The following is a 23,423-nucleotide window of genomic DNA, read 5'->3' as shown; positions in this document are numbered from 1 at the left end:
AGGAATGTCCTAGGAACAAGTTGTAATTCTTTTCAAAAATGTAAATTCCTGCTATACTTTGCATTTCAATTAGAGAGTTCCTAGTTGGTACACAGTACATCTATAAAATAGGCAAATTCCCATGATGCCAGGCTACTAGAAAGAATTTTCAGGGACAAGAGGCCACTCTTCTTCCTAGTATCCCTGGAGAAGAATAAAATGTACAGAGATTACCCTAAAGCCACTCGGTAGATGCCTAGCTATTCTCATGAGTGGTCTTGCTCTGGTTCCCAGCTAGTTTAAAAGATAGAATAAAAAGAAATGGTATTGAAACCTTGAGTGCTTGATATAGAAACTCTACTGGGTCCCTTGACACAGAAAAATGTGTAAATTTTAGCTCATGGCTAAAGATTCTGCTGCCAGGAAAAGTCCTGGTAGCAGAATCTGACTTGAAAGCTCCTTTTTTTGTTTGTTTAAAAGAAGAACAACAAAACAGAGGAAAGAAGGCAGGGAGGGAAAAGGGCAGAGGGTGGGGGGAAGGAGGAAACAGGGATTGCCAGGTATATTGCTTTATCCCTAGAGCATTTAGAAGAAAGAGTTGGCAGGCTTTCTTTTGTCCTTGGCTGTGGGAGGTGAGGATGCAGGGGAGACACCAGGGACCAGGCTGCAGGATGGAGGGCAGGTTGCAGTACCTCTGTTTGCACCATGTTCACCCTCCGTGACCGCAGCTCCCTGACACAGTTATAGATGTCTACCACCCCTTCCCTTTCGGCCATGTCCAACATGATGTCTATGACAATGAAGCAGCCTGTCCTTCCTGCGCCAGCACTGCACAAAAAGAGGGGTTCATCAATGGAGGCAAAAGGACCATTGAGCTGCTTCTACATTAAAACATTTTTTGTTAAGGTGAAATTCACATAAAAAATTAACCACTAAAACACTTAGCACATTCAAATTGTTGTCCAACTGTTGCCTCTATCCCACTCCAAAACATACCACCCCACTTCTCCCACCCACAACCCATGGTAAACTTCTTTAAGAGGCACTGGGAGCTCTACTTACCTGCAGTGCACCACCAATGGGCCTGCATTGGGTGGGCTCTTGGATTTGACCTGTCTGACAAATCCCAGAAGGCCGGTGGCATGGTAGGGGACCCCATGATCCGGCCAGCCAGTGAAGTGAAACTGTCTGATCTCTCGGATTTCATGAACGCCTCTCTGCATTTCCCAGTCAGCCACAACACAGAAGAGAACAAAGGAGAATAAATGATAAACTTCAAGAGCAACCAGGGGAGCACAACCCACCCCTAGGTAGCAAGCCTAGGGGCAGATAACAATGAGTTGCTGTGGAAGAAGGACATTCTTACATTCAACACAGGTTAATCACACTTAGGAAGATGTGGGTGGGAAAGGGAGGTGGTGTTTGGAGGACATGCTAATTTATACACAAGCAACTCTAAATGAATGGATCTCTGATTCTTTGAAATTCCTTAATAAAATATAGATTATGTTAAAAGCTGCTCAATACTAGTTACTGAAATGCAAGACCTTTGTTCTGGATCATCTGTATCCTGGTAGCTCTTTGTACCAGATGCTCAAGCAGTGCACATACACTGTACATGCTCAGAAAATGTTTTTGCTGGCACAATGAATCTACCTTCCAACCAGATGAGCTGGGGAACTCATTTTCATTTGCAACTGTTTTTCTCTTTTTAATTCAGGTCAACATTTAACCCAGTCCTCAAATCACTGACAATTTTGTAATTACAGTGCTCCAAGTATTATTCAAGGCGTTAGACTGTAGAGATATGAAGACACTGTCTCCTGTCTTTAAGTGATGGTCCCAGTCTGCAGGAAGCAGGCATGTCAGCAAATGAGCCCATGGGAATCAAGAGGTGCTTTTGTATCAGTAAATTGAAGGGGGCACTGCCTGCCACTGAACTAAAGGGAACTGAAGGAAAGATACTTTACTCTTGTTTTGCTTTTAAATTTGCTCTTGAGAGTAATTAAGCTGATTATCAGTTTTGTTTTCTAACTATGACTCGACATTTTAAGACTATGTTTTAAGGCAAAAGTGTATTTTGAAAATAAAAATTACTCTTCACACCAAGGTTACATATAAATCTGGGATCAAACTTAACTTTCTCTGTCTTCTCACTGGATAACCACTAAGTACCATCTCTGCATTTTAGTTTTATTGCATCTTAAAGGTAAACACACGCTGACCTTACCACACTCTCCATCAAGCAATTGTAGGGAATAAATAATAAGTTCAAATTTTATGTGCTTGGGAAGACATGGAGAGGCAAACAAATACAGATTTTAAGATAAGACTTAGTTATTACCAATGTGTTAATAGGGCTAATAATCCACAAATGCTGAAGCTTTATTTTTCTGTGAAGATACTTTTTTAGTAGAATTTAAGCAGTTAGGAGTTAAACAGTCAAGGACTCACAATGCAAATCAGCATTGTCATCTATTAAATAGGTGCAGTAATACCAGAGTGATATTACTAGGTGGTTAGGAGCTCAAATTTCTTATCTCGGAAAAAGTCATAACATTTGGCTATCCTCAAAGAATCCATCAGAGACATGCAGTTGAGCCTCTGTCACCTTCCAAAGCCGTAGAGAGCTTTGCTGGCTTTATGAATGACTTGGGCAGAGCTGCTCCCAAATGCAGAATGAGCATCCCATAAACTGAGAAAGCTTACCAGTGATAAAATCTTATTTATTCCAAAAGGAATAAACAGAAGATTTCAGCCTGTACATTACCAAGCTCTGAGCCCCACCCATAATGAGAAGGGCTCATGATCTAAGCCTCATTGTCTGAGCAAGGTAAATGTCAGTTTTTGAAATGCAGAAGAACTGCTCCCAGAATAAATCTCCACCCTCTGATATGTTCATTACTGCCAACATTAGCAAAGGAAATTGCTTCTGATCCAACTTTCATTCTTGTTCATGGACATAAGTTTCTCCTTTTGCTGTTTTGTAATACAATTGAGGAAGAAAATCATAGATGCAACCAGTGATCACAGCCTAAATACTTCCCAGCTGGATGCTAATTACATTTTTCCTTTAGTCTTCATTATAAAAGCATTAATGCTATATAAAAAGTCATTTAATTTTTCCATGTAATATAAATGGGAACGGAGAACCCTTGACATACAACAATGCCTAGACCAAAGTGGATGCTTAACAAACATTTGAAGAATGACTCAAATCACTGAGTGCATGTTCTGTCTTTGAGATGGGGGATCATATTCACACTGCCGTCTGATTCCCTTAATATGAGAAAGAAAAAGCAGCCATCAGATGCAAAACAGAAATTCTTCAGTTTCAAACTGAAGAATAAGCTAATAAGCAGATATAACAATCTGCTTGTTTTGCAGAGTGGAGTCCAAATCCATTTTTCACCTTTAGATCCCTTGTTGTAACACACTCTCAAAATAGAATGAGAATTGCAGGAAGCTAGAAGTACATCCCTAACCATTTGTTTTCTTTCCCTTTTAATGACAAAGTTTCCAACCTACCAGAAATGTTCTACAGAAGTCCAGTGATTTGTTTTCCTCAAAGATTCCAATTGCCCAGTTAGAAAATCACTAACATGTCATTTTGATTTCCCCAAATGCATTCACAAGCCCTGCTTCCATGCACCACCTCTTTTCTAGCTGTCTGATGACTAAAATAACTGGGTTTTCAGAAACATTTCTATGTGGCTGTGAATGCAGCAGAGTACAATAAGAGGTTAAAAAAAAAAGGAGCAAAGAAACAAACAAACCCTTCCTTTAGCAACAGAGACGCATTTTCAGCTTATTAGAGAGCTGTCTATTGTTCAAAGAATTCCATGTTTAAGCAATGGCTTAAGAAAAAAATATTGAGGGTCTTTTATCGCTATTTTAATGCAGTTATTCATGAGTGCTCTTGCCAAGAGCCATACAAAAATCCTCCACTTCTTTTTTTTCCCCCAATCCTGCCTAAGAAGGAAAAATTCGACATCAAAGTGTGAGGTTCAGAACTTGAAGAACTGAGTCAACCAGAACTTCACATTCTTTGAAGTCTCCAAGCTCTTGCCTGCTTATTAAAAAAGACAGGCTAAGGAAAAAAACGCTAAATAGTATAAGAAACATATTAAAATAAACTAGTCTTCTCAGCCTTGTGATTGTCTGGCAAATTTGGATTTGCAAACCAGGAATGAAAGTTCAAATTATCAGTGTAAATTATCCAATAAGCAGGTGCTACTATTTCCTTGAATTTTCTAGAACTGGTCTTGTTGATCTAAAAAAAAATGTATTTAGATGCAATGAAAATACAGAGTAGAAAGGAAGGTCAAGAGCCAACTGCCCAGCAGTTTGCTTATAACCCTGTCCTTCAAGGGGACCTGCTACTATTAAATGAGTGTAAGCAGAATAAATTCATGACAAAGTTGCTGCATCTGGTGCAACTGTGCGTGGCTCGGTGATGGAGAAGGAGCTCTTGATCGAAGTCTGTGGGCCTCTGGAAGGCAGAGTGTTTCTCAGTCACATCACCTCCACCTTCCCCACAGCCTACCTGTGACACTTCTCTGGATGGACTGCAGTTTGCTTCACCTCCGGCCCCTCCCTATGTCAGCAAAAAGAGAGGGAATAAGGAAATTCCCTGTTACGCCCTACAGTGCTTCCCAGAGAAGAAGCCCCATCCATGCACATGGGATGAGGCAGGGTAGAACCAAAGCACAGCATTCACCAACACCAGCAACTACGAAAGGCTAGACTCAGTATGACAGTGAGCATGAATGAATGCGCTGGTTCATGCAAGAGTGTCCTGGGTCCAAAGGTCATTGGTCACTTAGTTTTCCAGGTAGGTTGATTCTCCCTGGAAAATCATTAGTCCCTGTGGAACCATGGGCCTAAAAGAGCCATATGGAATCCTAAGGGATTCCAGGAGGAGTTAGGACCTGTGTCTTAACACTGATACTAACTCACTACTGGGAAACCCAAATGGACACTCACATGGAGGAAATTTATCAAACCTGAAGGACATTCATCAAAATCTCACAAACTGCTCTGTTAACAAAGAGAGATGAGCAGAAGAATATCAACCAGGTTAAAAAGAAGATAGACCAAAAATGTTATCTTTTGGTTTAGTTGCAAAATATAGACTGTTATGAAATGGTAATGATTTACTTTAAAGGTGGAAGTGAGCTATTATAGAATCAGAGGGCAAGATGAATCCTTGAGAAAAAAAAAAGACAGAGCCTACCTGCATTCAAGTATGAACTTGTATAAATGATGCTAGATAAGGTAATGAGGCTAGTGTAGCACCACCAGAGCTTTTAGACTTACCTTTTCAACAGCAAATGTTCTGATCACATATTCTGCCAGTAGTTCTGTTTCTATTAGGGTAACTTTAATGTCTTTATATATCTCTGTGTCATCTGGCCAGTATTTGCAGCATTTGACCTTCAGAAAACACAAGAAAATTATGGGTTTATTTGTTTGTTATTTTCAGTTCCACCAGTGATGGATCATGCTATGATTTATACAATAAAATTTGCACACAAAAATAAAACTTAATCATATACTCAAGAGCAAAGTCTGTTTTTTCTTTTTTCCTCTTTCCAGAAAAAAAAAATTTTGAATCACAGGAGGAGTAAGATTTAGAAAAATGGTATAAATTTAACAAACTGTATATACTACAAATATCCTGGTTATAGAAACCATTCCTTTCTGGGCTGGGCTTGAAAAAATAAACCTTAATGGGAAGTTGGCAGTATTTTAGCTTCTTTGCATCTGAAATTTCTTTAGGTTTCAGAAAGGGATTAACATTTTTTTAAGGACAAGTGAGCAGAAAAATCAGAATTAACACTCAAGACCAGAGTTTTCTTTTTCTGAAGAAGAAGGAAGCACTGCGGTTTTCCCTAGTTAGCTCTACTGATTGATTTTAACATAAGCAAACACACACACACACACACACACACAGTCTTTCCATGTTATCTGAAACCTCTAACCGGGGGATTTTTCAGGTGGAAGAAATTTGTTAGATTTGGCCCCTCCTAGAATTTGTTCTTGAGTTTCATCAGCAAGAGTTTAGGATGAGCTAAGCAGGGATAAGTAGCCTCTGTTAGGCTCTGTCCTTGACCTTTTGGGCCTCTCTGAATTCCTGGAAGTTCCATCCACTTCCATCCATGGATGAATTTTTTTTTTTTTTTCTGTAACTCCAGCTCTATTCCTCCAAGTGCTCAACTGGGCTTTTCACTTACTTTGTGGGCCTCTTCCCTTGGGGGTCCTGCCAGCAACTCAAAGGCAAGATGTCTAAAACAGAACTCTTTGTCCCACAGTCATGGCTCTCTTGCTGACTTCTATGTTAATGCTATTATAATTTCTTCCATTACCCAAACTTGGCCAATTCCTTCTCCAAAACCCAAGTCTAGGTGAGTTGCCAAGTCTAGGAATATCTTTGAAATACCTCCCAGATATGGTTTTCAACTTTTTAAAATTCCTCTGCCATTCTCAGTTCAGGCGCTGGAGTCTTCCTGCATGAATATGCTATACAAACTAGCACCAGAAAACCTTTGGCAAGAAGAATCCACTCTCTGAATTAGGCTGCTCAAGGATCTCCTATTGCCAACTTCTGTGAAGCTAATTAATTCTTAACATAATTCTTCAGTATGGCATATATGGAACTTTTAGAATTTGGCCACAATTTGTATTCTCAGCCTTATCTTCTACTACTCTCCTATTTATGTTTTATGTTCAAAGACAAGTGGTTTGCCCTAAATTCCAAACATGCTCCACAATCCAAACTCTGACTCAAGCCCATTCCTCTCTTTTAAAATGTTCACCTCCCACCCAGTTCTTTCCAGATGAAGATTTTTTTTTTTTTTTCATTCTTGAAAGTGATCTCAAATGTTACCGGCTCTAAAGTCTTTTCTCCATAGAAGTGGACTCTCTTTGATTCCTTCATGAAATGAGCTTTTTTGAAGTTAGGATGACACCGTCTTGAAAGATTTGATACTTACTTATTACCAGGCAACAGACAAGTGTTGCTTGCTTATTTCTGCAAACCCTGCAACACCTGGTCAATGTGTCCTGTATATGCTGAATATGCAGTAGACACACAGAGCTGAATTTCATGGAGAAAGTCAGTGGATCAGTGTGGGAAATTCCTGGGAAAGTTGACACAAAGGACAAAGGCCTGAGAACAGCTTTCCCAGAAAGCTGAACACCTGTGGTGCACTAATGTTCCCAATATGACATGGTGTCAGTCATTGTTCTAGCTGCTTCCTTAGGAGACTTTCTGGCAGTTCTAGGTTATTCTTACTACCTCTAGTTGGCCAGGTACAAATCAGATATGCTAGAAGTTAGAGATAAGTGGAGCACAAGACAAAGATGGGAGTTTTCAATTTGGAAGTCTTTTTTTTTCCCCCTTCTTGTTATTGGGAACATTACCTATGACTTTCTAAATGACTTATCTATAGTATCTCAGAATTCAGATATTACACAGTATCTAAAATATCCCAGAGCAAGAAGGATCCATTTATTTTCCTGTAAAGAATGTATGATTGGGTATGTGTGGAGATGTCTAAGTTGACAGCAGTCATGATTTCATTTATAGAATTTCTAGCACTATACTTTTAGAATGAGAATGAACAGATATGCTTATATGGTACACACTATATTCTCTGCTGTGTTAGAATTGCTTTTACACTTTTGTGACTTCAATTATGCAAGTGGACAGAACTAAAAATACAGGTCATGTGTGCACTTTTAAAAATAAATAACTCAATGGTACACATATTTTTTAATATATTTCTCTGGAAATTGAACAAAATCATACCCACATCTGCCACTTACATTGTAACACAGCTAACTTACCTAATAAAAATGCCACCATCTAGGTTTAATCTTCTAATCAGTGAGTTTACTAACTATAGGATGCAACAGACCTAAGATATTTTGTGTGGTTATCTGTTCTTCTACGTTAGACTTTATCCTTCCTGCCCTCAGATTTTCAATAAATATGAGCATGGGGGCAGAGGGTGGCTTCAGTTCCTTGCAATTAGGGAAATTAAAAGCCACCTATGAGTCCCGAGGACGAGAGTTTCCCTTTGGGATATGTTCTTCCCCATCAACAGCTCCAAATTCCTTTGGGTAAATTTGGGATCCATCTGAAATCTGACCCTGCCGCCTGCGTCTGCAGGAGCCCAGGCTCTGACCGGATGCAGCTGGTGCCCCTGTGCTTCCCCAAAGGCAAGGAGCTCTGAACCACAAGTTGTTGTGGGTGGCAGAGGGCTTCCTACTGGAGCGCCATTGGGGTGGGCAGGTGCAGCCTCCAAAGTGAAGTGGCAGAACCGTGAACACGTAGTCTTCCCTTAACCGCTTGGCACTGCCCGGATGCTTCCATGAGGAGGTAATTAGGAAAAAGGAAGCGTGGGGGGCTTCCTTCCAGAACAAGTACAGGGCGGTCCCCTCCTGCGCAGAGGCACCTGGTGGGGTGGGCTCAGAACAGGTGGATGAGCCATTTCGGATCTGGTCCTCCCCATCTCATCTCCCAGAATATCCTGAAATGGTTTGCCACATCTGTTTTCAGCCTACTAAAAACCCTTCTAAATTGGGTTCCTTTTAGTATCTTTTTAACTGCTTGGACTTGTGTCAAGTTATTTTTCTGGAAAAAAAATTAAAAGGAAGAGAAAATATGCTTTTCTCTCTGGGTGAAAATGTCTGGAGAATCTAGGGCTTGCAGTTGCCTCCCCTCCTGTCCTGAGTCTGCATACAGAGACACTGAAACCATTGCTTTTGAGGGCTTATTGGAGCTCAGGAACCGCAGAACCGGATGCTCCTCTCTCTGATTCTGTGCCAGGCCCAGCTGCCTCCTGCAGACTGTCGCTACCTGCACAGCTTCTAAGCAGAGGCTCTGCCTCCCACGCATCCTAATCATATAAGGCAACAGCCTTCAGCCCGGAAAGCGAGGCCCTGATCAGGATCCTCTAATTACCTTGGTGCCCTAGTGCTGGTTCCATCAGGCCATCAATCAAGCAAACAGTACTGAGCCCTGCTGCCTGCTCATTACCACACTGAGGGCTGCAGGAGATGATGTGGTCCCTGCTCCAACGGGGTGATCGTTTTGGCTTTAAAATTCATAAACATGAAACAGTACAGAAAGCAGTATAGCCCCAGGATTTCAAACTTACTGAAAAAAATTTTTTTTTTCCAGGAAAGTAATTTTTAACCAGCAGCCCATAGATAATCCCCATGTGTGTTAAAGTGGGAGAGCTGTAGTGGGCAGAGCTGAAGCTCCCCAGGCTGGCAGCACATCCTCTCGACCTTCATCGTATTTTGACATCACTACAGCTGTGGTTCTAAACTTCAGCAGGCCTCAGAATCTCTTGGAGGGATTCTCAACAAATCCAGTAGGCCTGAATTTGTGGGGCCTAAGAATTTACATTTTGAACAAGCTCCCAAGCTATGCTCTGGTCTGTGGCCCATATTGAGCAGTGAAGATTTAGACAACATCATTGGACTGCAGAGTCTGGCTGGGCCTGGGTGCAATGTTGATGGGGTCTGGGGGTCACTGGAGTTTACACAATCTCAGGTGCTCCATCTGGCAGGCCGGCAAGATTATGGTTCCTATTCAGGAGTGTTCTTCAAATAAAGCGATTCACTAATTTGCCTATACATTAGAATAATGGGGGGGGGAGTGTATGGGAGTGTCTAAAATTCCAAAGCCCAGGCCACACACCAGGCCAATTAAATCTCAATATCTGGGGTGGGACAGAGGCATCTTCATATTCTAAAGCTCCCCAGATGATTTTGGGAACTGGATTAAGTGATCCAGTGCAATGAAAACATTTGACCAAATGCCTGGTTCACCATAAGTGCTCAGAAAAATGTTAATTCTTAAATGATAGTTTTGTGATCTGGACCCTAGCCGACTGCAGGAGTTCAGGGAGCACAGAGCCCACTGAGGGCCTGGATAAGTGAAGAGAAGGGAAGTACTGAGCACTGGCAATTGTGTGGGGTTTATGATGAGGGAGGGGAGCAAAGGAAAATCCCATGATGCTGTTATTCCTCTTTTCTGCAAACCTTACTCCACAGAAATCAGATTCAGGAGAGACATTGGCATGTACATTCTCCTATTAATGTGGTTTGATCAACTCCTCAAAGAAATTAGAAAGTAGTGTCTGTGTTTGAGGAGATTCAAACCAAACAGCTGGAATCATAGAGACAGTTTCTAGACCCTCATTTTCAAGGTCATTGCAACTCCCATGCACAGAGCCTCTCCTGCTTTGAGTTAGTTGCACTAAATGGCTGCATTCTCACAGATGTGGCCTTACTCAGGGTAATAAATTGTACAGTGACAGAGCAGAGGTGGAAGCCAGGTCTGACCCCAGCTGCAGGACTATGTGGGAGGCTGGAACTCAAGACCCAAAATGCTTTCTTTGGTCTTGTTGGGAGGTTTTGGCTTCAAGAACAGATACCAAATAAGAAGTGTAGAATGGATTGGGTGGGTTGGGAGGAACAGGGTACATACTTTGAAATTTTTAAGTTTTGTCCCTGATTGCAAGCTGCTAACTTCTAGTGATGGTCCTACAGAGCCTGAGGCAGAACTGAAGGTCTGTTCATGTGCACTGTGCATGGGCATAAGGACTTATTTTGCTAAGAAGCCCATGATTAAAAAGGCTTAATAATGGTTAGCTCTTAAGTTGGGGCACCATAGTGTGATCTGACTAAAAACAGTTTTAAAAGGATAGAAGGGAGAGAAAAGAAAGCCTGTTATAAGTTTTGATTTGTCAAGAGTTTTCAACAGACTTTTTTTTTTGTCTTTGAAAGAGGCATCCAAAGAGAGAGTCACTACACTTCTATTAATAGGGTGTTCAGCCTACAGAGTGCAGCTTTGACGGAGATATTGGATGGAGCAAAATCACTGCTACGAAGCACATTACCAAATAGCCCCAGCCAAGAGCAACTGCCAGCTCTGTTTCCAAAGAACAGGTTCATTGTCTTTCTTTTTTTTTAAAAATAAAAGTTTTATAGGAATAAAAGAATTTGCTATCTAAATATCCCCAAATACAGATTGTTTCAGTCTTGTGTGGATGGGAGTAAGATGGACAGTGGGTTTGCTTTTGTTTGTGTCACTTGCTGTTTTAGCCAGATTTCTGTCACTGTAACGACTAACTTATAAAGAGGAAAGGTTTATCATTTCAGCTTGTTTTCAGAGGTTTTAGTCCTCTTTAGGTTGCTTGTCCCTCTGGAGGCGAGGCACGGCATACCACGGCAAGAGTGTTTGCATGATGGAGGAGGGGTCCTGTGGGTCAGGAAGCAAAGTTGGAGGAAGATGTTGGGGTCCTGGTATCTCCTTCTAGGGCCAGCCCCCACTAACCCAACTTCCTTCCACTAGGCCCTACCTCACCTCCCCAAAGCACCATGGACTGGTGGCCACAACTTTAATAATGGGTCTTTGAAGGGCATCTAGTATTCCAAACTATAGCACGTACATTTCAGCAAGTGATATACACCCTCTGAGCTTCTGTTTCCTCAAGTATCATGGGAGATAAGATCATTGCTTTGCTCGGGAGGGGGTGATGATTAAATGAGATTATGTCTATACAGAGTTGTTGTGTAAGGGCCTGGCTTTATTGTAGTGTTCACAGTTTCTTCCTTCCAGGCCTACTTCATTTGGCTGGGGTTCGGGGTCCTTTGGGCACTTTTAAGACTTTTAAGCATTATCTTACAAACCACATAAGAAATGTGTCTTGTTCCTTTTTTCTTGTAGCTCATGTGGATGGAAACTTATCCAGAAAGGAGAACACTGAAATGGCAGCTAGACTTTTAGAGACATACTCATTCAGTCTGTTTGATCCCCACCTATTCAAGAGATTTGGCTTTGGCATTTATCCATTCCCCAAATATAAGGCCTATTGGCAAAAGAGGGGAGATTTGCCATCATCAGGTGCAGCAAAAAGAATGTCATGTACTCTGAAGATTATTCTTGAAATAAGTGTTTTAGAAATCTTCTGAGCAATGATGTCATTATTACAATACAAATACGGGTCCCAAGATACATCTGAAGGGACACTACTTCTTAGAGTATTTAGTGCTTCTTTTCTCTCATTGTCAGTCTTCACATGTCTCAGGGTCATAGTTTAAATCTATGACCCTGTGCAAGTCCCAGGACTATTCTGGCTCTCTTTTCTTATATGCCAAAGATTGTGGATCACATATTGGGTGTAATGATTCTGGCTCCTAAAATTATTGGACTACATGCCCCCTCATACAAATTCTGTGGCAAATTATTATCCTTTTTTTACATATATTTAACTCAAAACTGGGAGAGACTGAAGAGAGAAGATGGAGATTTCAGCACTGTGGCCGAAGTTTGGCAAAGCTTGGGTCTCAGGTCTCTAGATTATCCTGCCAGTCATTTAGACAACCCAAAAGCCCTCGACAAGCAGAATCCCATCTAGGGACTGCTGGGGATGCGGAGAAATGAGATACAGTTCTCACACTCCTGAAGACAGATGTGTAAACATAAAACCTAATTCAAGGCAAAATGAGAGGAAATGGGGGAAAAAATGTCCTGCATTCAAGAAGGACATTTACTGCTAAGAATAAGCTATACCCTGAAGTGTGCAAAGCGGGGGTGGGGGGGCAGACTGACTTTCATGTGCTCCTGTGAGCAGAACAGAGAAGGGCTATTGCAGCTCTGAGACCATTCCATATTGTGACCAATGATGGTGCCAAGAAACTATAGCTGTGCACTGCCTGAGCAGGTAGGAGTATGGCTGGTGCTATAAACACTCTCAGGCTGCAATGAATTTATCCCAAGTGATGTGTCCATCTGCCACACACACAGTGCCCCCTCCTTATGCACTTAATAGACACATAGGCAGGTGACTGCCTACATGCATCCCCAAGACTATGGCAGACAAAAGTCAAGGTGGCAGAGTAAAGAGATAGAGGACCAAAGTTCAGTCTGGCCAAACTGCAAATAGACAAGAAATCAGACCCAGATGGAAATCAGGATTTTCCAGGATTGGCCAGCTGTGGCAGCACAGTGAGAGAGTCTGCAGAAGACAAGTGACAGGACTTGACAATGGTGACTCTGAGGCAGATCTCAGGCATAGGTGGCTCCAAGGGCTCAGAGAGAAATGTTAAAAGAGCTGATCTGCATACAGCTCACAGTTACCTGGAGAGTCCACAGAGCATGTTCCGAGAAACACTTGTTATTCTGACCTGCAAATTTGCTTTGATCCTATAATATCCCATCACTGTGGCAATATGAGAGATAGCTGGCACAAATGTGTCAGATGAATTATAGCACATCAAGAATCATCTCCTGGCGCCTGCCAGGTAGGCGGAACTGTGACCACCAACAGAAAAGGCCCAGTGGCCCGCGGCGGGACAGAGCTTCCAATCACTCCTGCAAGGTAGGTGGGCCTGCGACCCACAAGCAGAAGAGGAGCAGTGGCCTGCTGAGAGGCAGAGCCGCCCCCTCCCCCCGCGCCTGCAAGGTAGACGGAACTGTGACCACCATCAGAACAGGCCAGACCTGCAACCGACAGACAGAACAGGCCCAGTGGCCTGAGGAAGGGTAGAGCCGCCCCACCCCCCGCACCTTCAAGGTAGGCGGACCTGCGACCCACTGGCAGAACAGCCCCAGAGGCCTGCAGAGGGGCAGTGCCGCTGCCGGCGCCTGCAAAGTAGGCAGAACTGCGACCACCGACAGAACAAGCCTAGCGGCCCGCAGAGGGACAGAGCCGCCGCCCGCGCCTGCAAGGTAGGCGGACCTGCTACCGACCGGCAGAGCAGGCCCAGTGGCCTGCCGGCGTGGTAGGCACATTGCCCCAATTGGAGGAGGGGCAGAGCCGCCGCCCGCACCTGCGAGGGAGACTTTGCAACTATACAAGACCAATATAAATATATAGGGGGAAAATTCAATAGCACAACAGTTTCACCAAGTAGAAAGGAACGCGAACTGTATGAAGAGACAAGGAAAGAAAGGACCACAAGCAATGCAGGTCAACTCAATGTTAGAAGAGGTAATAGCTGCAGCAGATGGAATGTCAGATAAAGAATTCAGGATATACATGCTTCAGATGATCTGGAGTATCAAGGAAGACATCAGACAGCAAAATCAGACAATGAAAGATCACTTCAACAATGAATTACATAAACAAATCCAAGAAGCAAAAGATCAACTATACAGGGAGATAGAGGTTATAAAAAACAAACAAACAGAAATCCTAGAAATGCAGGAAGCAATAAACCAACTTAAAAACTCAATTGAGAATACTACCAGCAGAGTAGAACACATAGAAGATAGAACATCAGACAATGAAGATAAAGTATTTCAACTTGAAAAGAACATAGACAGCTCAGCAAAACTGTTAAGAAACCATGAGCAGAACATCCAAGAAATATGGGATAACATCAAGAGACCAAACTTAAGAGTCATTGGGATACAGGAAGGGACAGAGTTTCAAACCAAAGGAATGAGCAATCTATTCAATGAAATAATAAGAGAAAACTTCCCAGACTTGAAGAATGAGACAGAATCCCAAATCCTAGAAGCCTACAGGACGCCGAATGTGCAAAATCATAAGAGACCCACACCTAGACACATTATAATGAAGATGCCCAACATACAGAGTAAGGAGAGAATTTTAAAAGCTACAAGAGAAAGGAAGCAGATCACATTTAGGGGTAAGCCAATCAGGATAACAGCTGATCTTTCAACACAGACTCTGAAAGCTAGAAGATCCTGGAATAACATATTTCAAACACTGAAAGAAAATGGGTTCCAACCAAGAATTGTGTTTCCAGTGAAATTAAGCTTCAGTATGGAAGATGAAATTAAAACCTTCCACGATAAACAAAAGTTAAAAGAATTTGCAGCTAGAAAACCATCTCTTCTAAACATCCTTGGCAAAACATTACAGGAAGAGGAAATGGAAAATAACAATGAAAACCAACAGTGGGAGGTAGGACAGTAAAGGGGGGAAAAATAATCAAAGAGGAAAACAAACCATGTTTAGTAACATAAATAAACAAATATGGCTGGAAGAACAACCCATATCTCAATAATAACCCTAAATGTTAATGGCTTAAACTCACCAATCAAGAGACACAGGCTAGTAGAATGGATCACAAAACAAGACCCAACAATATGCTGCCTACAGGAGACGCATTTGATAGGAAAAGACATACATAGGCTGAAGGAGAAAGGTTGGGAAAAACCATATCACTCATATGGACTTCGGAAACAAGCAGGAGTGTCCATACTCATATCAAATAAAATAGATTTCAAGCCAAAGTTAATCAAAAGGGATAAAGAGGGACACTACATACTGCTTAAGGGAACCATACACCAACAAGACATAACAATCATAAATATATATGCCCCAAACAATGGTGCAGCTATGTTCATCAAACAAACTCTTCTCAAGTTCAAGAGTCTAATAGACCACCATACCATAATCATGGGAGACTTCAACACACTTCTCTCGCCACTGGACAGATCTTCCAAACAAAAGTTGAATAAGGAAACTATAGAACTCAATAACACAATTAATAACCTAGACTTAACTGACATATATAGAATATACCACCCAACATCAAGCAGTTACACTTTTTTCTCAGCAGCACATGGATCCTTCTCAAAAATAGATCATATATTATGTCACAGGGAAACTCTTAGACAATACAAAGGAGTACAGATAATACCATGCATCCTATCTGATCATAATGGAATGGAACTGAAAATCAACGATAAAAGAAGGAAGGAAAAAGAATACATCACTTGGAGAATGAACAATAGGTTACTGAATGATCAATGGGTTATAGAAGACATCAAGGAGGAAATTAAAAAATTCTTAGAGATTAATGAAAACACTGACACAACATATCGGAATCTATGGGACACATTGAAAGCAGTTCTAAGAGGAAAATTCATTGCTTGGAGTTCATTCCTTAAAAAAGAAAAAAAACAACAAATAAATGATCTCATACTTCATCTCAAAATCCTAGAAAAAGAAGAGCAAAACAACAGCAAAAGAAGTAGAAGGCAAGAAATAATGAAAATCAGAGCTGAAATTAATGAAATCGAAACAAAAGAAACAATTGAAAAAATTGACAAAACTAAAAGTTGGTTCTTTGAAAAAATAAACAAAATCGACAGACCCTTAGCCATGCTAGCGAAGAGAAGAAGAGAGAGAACTCAAATTACTAGCATATGGGATGAAAAAGGCAATATCACAACAGACACTTCAGATATACAGAAGATAATCAAAAATTATTTTGAATCCTTATACTCCAATAAATTAGAAGATAGTGAAGGCATCGATAAATTTCTTAAGTCATATGATCTGCCCAGATTGAGTCAGGAGGATATAGACAACCTAAACAGACCAATATCAATTGAGGAAATAGAAGAAACCATCAAAAGACTACCAACTAAGAAAAGCCCAGGACCGGATGGGTATACAGCAGAGTTTTACAAAACCTTTAAAGAGGAACTAATACCAATACTTTTCAAGCTACTTCAGGAAATAGAAAAAGAGGGAGAACTTCCAAATTCATTCTACGAGGCCAACATCACCCTGATACCTAAACCAGACAAAGACACTTCAAAGAAAGAAAACTACAGACCAATATCTCTAATGAACCTAGATGCAAAAATCCTCAATAAAATTCTGGCTAATCGGATACAAAAACATATCAAAAAAATTGTGCACCATGATCAAGTAGGATTCATCCCTGGGATGCAAGGCTGGTTCAATATACGGAAATCAATAAATGTTATTCACCACATCAATAGACTTAAAAATAAGAACCATATGATCATCTCGATAGATGCGGAAAAAGCATTCGACAAAGTACAGCATCCCTTTATGTTCAAAACTCTAGAAAAACTAGGGATAACAGGAACATACTTCAATATTGTAAAAGCAATCTATGCTAAGCCTCAGGCTAGCATCATTCTGAATGGAGAAAAATTGAAGGCATTCCCTCTAAAATCTGGAACAAGACAGGGATGCCCTCTCTCACCACTTCTGTTCAACATAGTTCTCGAAACACTGGCCAGAGCAATTAGACAGACGAAAGAAATTAAAGGCATCAAAATAGGAAAAGAAGAACTTAAATTATCACTATTTGCAGATGACATGATTCTATACCTAGCAGACCCCAAAGGGTCTACAAAGAAACTATTAGAGCTAATAAATGAAATCAGCAAAGTGGCAGGATATAAAATCAACACGCATAAATCAAAGGCATTCCTGTATATCAGCGACAAATCCTCTGAAATGGAAATGAGGACAACCACTCCATTCACAATATCTTCAAAAAAAATAAAATACTTGGGAATCAACCTAACAAAAGAGGTGAAAGACTTATACAATGAAAACTACAGAACCCTAAAGAGAGAAATAGAAGAAGATCTTAGAAGATGGAAAAATATACCCTGTTCATGGATAGGCAGAACTAACATCATCAAAATGGCGATATTACCAAAAGTTCTCTATAGGTTTAATGCAATGCCAATCAAAATCCCAACGGCATTTCTTGTAGAAATAGAGAAAGCAATCATGAAATTCATATGGAAAAATAAACGACCCAGAATAGCAAAAACAACTCTAAGCAGGAAGTGTGAATCAGGCGGTATAGCGATACCAGACTTCAAACTATACTACAGAGCAATAGTAGCAAAAACAGCATGGTACTGGTACCAAAACAGGCGGGTGGACCAATGGTACAGAATAGAGGACACAGAAACCAATCCACAAAACTACAACTACCTTATATTTGATAAAGGGGCTAAAAGCATGCAATGGAGGAAGGATAGCATCTTCAACAAATGGTGCTGGGAAAACTGGAAATCCATATGTAACAAAATGAAACTGAATCCCTTTCTCTTGCCATGCACAAAAGTTAATTCAAAATGGATCAAGGAGCTTGATATCAAATCAGAGACACGCCGTCTGATATAAGAAAAAGTTGGCTATGATCTACATACTGTGGGGTCGGGCTCCAAATTCCTCAATAGGACACCCATAGCACAAAAGTTAATAACTAGAATCAACAAATGGGACTTACTCAAACTAAAAAGTTTTTTCTCAGCAAAAGAAACAATAAGAGAGGTAAATAGAGAGCCTACATCCTGGGAACAAATCTTTACTCCTCACACTTCAGATAGAGCCCTAATATCCAGAGTATACAAAGAACTCAAAAAATTAGACAATAAGAGAACAAACAACCCAATCAACAAATGGGCCAAGGACCTGAACAGACAGTTCTCAGAGGAGGACATACAATCAATCAACAAGTACATGAAAAAATGCTCACCATCTCTAGCAGTCAGAGAAATGCAAATCAAAACCACCCTAAGATACCATCTCACTCCAGTTAGATTGGCAGCCATTATGAAGTCAAACAACAACAAGTGCTGGCGAGGATGTGGGGAAAAGGGTACACTTGTACATTGCTGGTGGGACTGCAGATTGGTGCAGCCAATTTGGAAAGCAGTATGGAGATTTCTTGGAAAGCTGGGAATGGAGCCACCATTTGACCCAGCTATTCCCCTTCTCGGTCTATTCCCTAAAGACCTAAAAAGAGCATGCTACAGGGACACTGCTACATCGATGTTCATAGCAGCACAATTCACAATAGCAAGACTGTGGAACCAACCTAGATGCCCTTCAATAGATGAATGGATAAAAAAAATGTGGCATTTATACACAATGGAGTATTACTCTGCATTAAAAAATGACAAAATCATAGAATTTACAGGGAACTGGATGGCATTAGAGCAGATTATGCTAAGTGAAGCTAGCCAGTCCCTAAAAAACAAATGCCAAATGTCTTCTTTGATATAAGGAGAGTAACTAAGAACAGAGTAGGGTCGAAGAGCATGAGAAGAAGATTAACATTAAACAGGGATGAGAGGTGGGAGGGAAAGGGAGAGAGAAGGGAAATTGCATGGGAATGGAAGGAGACCCTCAGAGTTATACAAAAGTACATACAAGAGGAAGTGAGGGGAAAGGGAAAAATAATACAAGGGGGACAAATGAATGTCAGTAGAGGGGGCAGAGAGAGAAGAGGGGAGGGGAGGGGAGGGGAGGGGGGATAGTAGAGGATAGGAAAGGCAGCAGAACACAACAGACACTAGTATGGCAATATGTAAATCAATGGATGTGTAACTGATGTGATTCTGCAATCTGTATATGGGGTAAAAATGGGAGCTCATAACCCACTTGAATCAAAGTGTGAAATATGATATATCAAGAACTATGTAATGTTTTGAACAGCCAACAATAAAAAATTAAAAAAAAAAAGAATCATCTCCTAAGTCTGATTTGGAATTCATCAATATTTGAAAAAATATGAATTTTGCCTTTTTTCCTTTTTAAAGGGACCTATGGATTAGGCTGCATTACCAATAACATTGCACAAAAGGGTAGGTTAAATGTAGGTATATTTCTGTCAAATAGAAATTTCTGTCACAATATAATGAATCTATTAAATGTATAGTTATATACATTAAAGTTAGTTTATCCCAGAAAGAAGAAATCAAGGGAAAGGGAGTACCAAATGGAAATTTCCCTTCTATGAAATAAGTCGTATTAAACCAGCTTAACATGTTCTCTTGTAATTATTTTTCCACTCCTCTCCAAATATTCACTGAGTATTTTTGATGTGTCCAGCCTTTTGGAATTCATGAAGGAACTCACCTGGCCCCTGCTCACAGAAGCCTGTGGTCAGGCAGGGGCTACCAAAGGTGTCTTGCTCCTTCCCAGATAAAACTCGTCCATAATCAGATTGTAAATGTCTTGAAAGTGCTTCTCTTCTGTTTTCTGACTAAAGCAGTTGACAGGTCACATAACAGAGCCATATGTTGCTTACGGGGATACATTCTGAGAAATGCTTAGAAGATTTCATCATTGCGTGAACATCCTGCAGTGCACCAGCACACACTGGGATGGCAGAGGCTGCTGCATGCCTAGGCTCTATCATGGAGCCTATTGCTCCTAGGCTACAAGTCTGTGACTGCTTTAGACAACTGTACCAAAATGATAACTACTTGTGTCTTTAAACACATCTGAATATAGAAAAAGAATAGCAAAAATACTTGGTGATAGGAATTTTCCAGATCCATTATAATATTATGGGAGGAATGCGGTTTCCTAGGTCTGAAACATTGTTGTTGAGGTACACAACTGCACCAGCATGTTAACTGGCTGCATACATGCCAGGGAGAAGACCCAGTAGGAGAGATGAACAAAGACCCCATGGGGTTTGGGTTTCTAACACTGACAACAATAGACATGGGAGGTGTGAGGAAAAGATATGAGACCAATCCTGTCTTCCCAACTGGAAATTTAATTCACTGTGACCACTCATACAGAATTCAGAAAGACAAATAGAAGTTTGCACTTGGAGTAGACAGCAGTTTGCTGTTCCCAATACGGTAAAGGGCATTTCTGAAGCTAAGGTAAAGCTGTGTGAGGACAGGAGTGTGTGTGTGTGTGTGTGTGTGTGTGTGTGTGTATGTGTGTGTAATGCACACATTTGGAAAGAATCTTTTATCAGCTCCTGGGAATGTGAAAGTTGCAAAAGAGATCTGTTCTGGTTTCCCCATAAGCAAATATGAGGGAGGGGAAGAGCTAGCTTCAAACAAAAATGTAAATATGTAACTATATTTATGTATACATTTATTTGAAAGAGTATCATTAGAACAAAGTTGACAGAAGTTGGCGAAAACATTAAAATATGAAGTTTTATATAGGAAACCTCATTACTTCAAGTTATAAAATATAGTAGTATTAGTTTTAAAATACTTACTACACTTTCGATAACAATGAAGAATAAAACCATGTGGTTTTCTCCTTGCTTTACTCTGGGATTGTCTATTTCCCTTTAGTCTCACATTTTTCAAAATCACCGGACAATTTGTTTTGCAATTGTATTTGTTCCTACATTTCCTATAAAGGTTTGCCTATCAAAAGTAAGCACGTCTGATAAGCAAATTGGATCAATGGACATGAAGTGACCATTCTCTGAGGATTAAATCTTTTAGGAAAAGTAACTATTTCTGGGAGCAGGGAGATCATCTAGGAGATCTCCCTAGATGCAAAGCTCTCACTTGCAGATCCACAGGAAACAACAAGATGTACATAATATCTTTATTAAATGATTGCAAGAGTTCTCCAAAGGAGCCACATACTCTCCCAGGACTCCTTTCCTACCACATGCAGGAAAAACACACAGTACTGCTGATTCTTGGGTAAAGGGACGGAAATGTGCTTGGGAGGTAAGGTTAATTTATTGTGCCAGTTGATAAATCAGTGGCTTGATATGAGCAATATGGAGAACTTCTGGAAAGAATGTATTCTCTCAAAATCAGTTTACTTTTGTCAGATTAGATTGTTTTCAAAAGAAGATCTATAAATTCTTAAAGAAGAGATAGAACATCTTTTACGGTCTACATAAAGTAAAATTTAGATCAATCACTGACAGAACTTGTCTCAATGGTACCTAATCTTACTGTAACATTCTCTTCCAGGTTTTCTACAAAATTCACTTTTAGCAGAAGCAGACATGGATGGCCCTTCCCAAGGCAGTGACATTGCCTACATCTTTGTACTGAATCATTTCCTTTTAAAAATCCAGACTCCCTATTTGTCTTCTATTGCTGGTTCTCAGACGAACACAGTGAGCACTGTGGGGTTCTGGAAGCCATGTGGATTAATGCACATTTGGAGGCAGATGTATCTGTTAGTCAAATGGATCTCTTAACCAGAATGAAAAAAAGAAAAAAGAACTATTCTTCATATAACATGAAACTTTAGAGTTCCTTTGGTCAGTTTGCCTTCAAGGATGTGAAATTAAAGTTCAGAGGTAAGAACTGGCTGGTTCACATTCACCTGGACACTCTCACAACACCTGATTCAAAGAGTCACAGCCTGTCCCTCCCCAGCTCCATGAGGACTTTGGTTGTCACCTGTCACAGGTTTCCAGTCCGCCAGATCCTGCTGTCAGCAACATCAGTCTTGTTTAGATCTTTCCCTTCTTCATCCTCTCCCCAAGAGAAGAGAAGGCTAGCTCCTTGCCCTGAGTCCCTGACCCTCCCTAAAACAGGTCTTTCCCCAGTTCCTCCAGGGTCTCAGTCATGGCCTTGCTCCTTTTTTCACCTGGAAAACTGATGTTCTCAGGAGCGTGTGCCATCCCACATTTGTCATTTATGTTTTCATTCCATTTACTGAAGTGCGTCTGCACCTGCCTCTCTGTCGGCTCAGAGGAGGAGATGCCATCCCCTGTAAGGATGAACTGATCTGTGCTCTGGCTCGCTCCCTCCTGCCTCCTTGCAGACAGTCTGCATCAACTGTATACTTTCCAAGATTTCCAATCTTTCCCTCACTCCTAATTCTTTCCCTTAACATGTTTTCAGAGGTCTTCCACCTCACAGATATCCTGATATTTGGCTACCTGCTGTCCCCAGGCACTATGTTTGCTGGGAACATGAACTGGAAAACCCCTCCAGCCTCAACTCCAGGTCTAGATGACACACCTCTTTTATGAACCACCACAGTACTCTGCAAAACCTTTTTCACAGCATTCAATCACTTTGTCTGGCTCCCTGTTCCTGTGCACTAGCACAGGCTTCATTTTTGCTTGCAGCCACAGCGTTTTTTGAGTATTCACCCTGACTGGGAAATATATGTGCTTGTTCACCAATGGAATCTCCTATCTTGTCTGTGATTTTTTTTTTTTAAAGAGAGAGTGAGAGAGAGAGAGAGTAAGAGAGAGAGAGAATTTTAATATTTATTTTTTAGTATTTGGTGGACACAACATCTTTGTTTGTATGTGGTGCTGAGGATCGAACCCAGGCCACACACATGCCAGGCGAGCGCGCTACCACTTGAGCCACCTCCCCAGCCCTCTTGTCTGTGATTTTCTTCTGCCACTTCTCCCCTTATTATTTTAATTTCTGATTGCAGTTTCTTCGTCTTTTCAGCCCCCCAGTTATGTTTATATCTACCTGCTATGGTATGAATATGGTTCATGTGGACAAACTCTCCCCTGAAATGACACAAGAATTCAATCTCCAATATTTTATATTAATGGTATTAAGAAGGTGGAAACTTAATCCCATTACAGAGTTTAGTGGTTTGGAAAGTGATTAGAATAGATTAGATGATTAGGATAGAGGCCCCATGATTGAATTCCAAGTGGCTTTATAAAGAGAAGGAAAAAGGTGGACACAGAGATACTCAGGTGTTCCCATGATGTGATGCCTCTAATAGGGACCCTTAGAAAAGCCTGCATAATGCTGTTTCAACTTCCAGCTTCGAAAACTGTGAGCTACATTCACTTCTTTTCTTTACAAAGTAGCCTTCCTCAAGTATTTCCTTATCGTAATGAAAAAAAAAAATGACCAACATACTACTAGATCACTAAACACACACACACAC

The 23,423-nt window shown here is 40.9% G+C and overlaps 1 protein-coding gene across 4 annotated transcripts in view; it reads right to left on the bottom strand.

Moving 5' to 3' along the window:
- Ptprm (protein tyrosine phosphatase receptor type M) overlaps positions 1-23,423 on the bottom strand; it is an 828,844-nt gene that overhangs the window by 36,935 nt on the left and 768,486 nt on the right. For 2 of the 4 annotated variants that reach the window (XM_071602455.1, XM_071602457.1), the window contains 4 exons: positions 5,299-5,415; positions 4,526-4,576; positions 1,042-1,196; positions 672-807 (listed from right to left, as the gene is read on the bottom strand). In XM_071602455.1, coding sequence (XP_071458556.1) covers positions 672-807; positions 1,042-1,196; positions 4,526-4,576; positions 5,299-5,415 — 459 coding nt within the window. The remainder of the gene's footprint in view (positions 1-671; positions 808-1,041; positions 1,197-4,525; positions 4,577-5,298; positions 5,416-23,423) is intronic. The other 2 variants (XM_071602456.1, XM_027942901.3) reach the window with 1 other exon arrangement.

The sequence above is a fragment of the Marmota flaviventris genome, chromosome 16, assembly GCF_047511675.1.
Source record: "Marmota flaviventris isolate mMarFla1 chromosome 16, mMarFla1.hap1, whole genome shotgun sequence".
NCBI classification, from domain to species: domain Eukaryota; kingdom Metazoa; phylum Chordata; class Mammalia; order Rodentia; family Sciuridae; genus Marmota; species Marmota flaviventris.
Note: the sequence above shows the minus strand (reverse complement) of the source record. Positions and strands in the feature narration are given on the sequence as shown.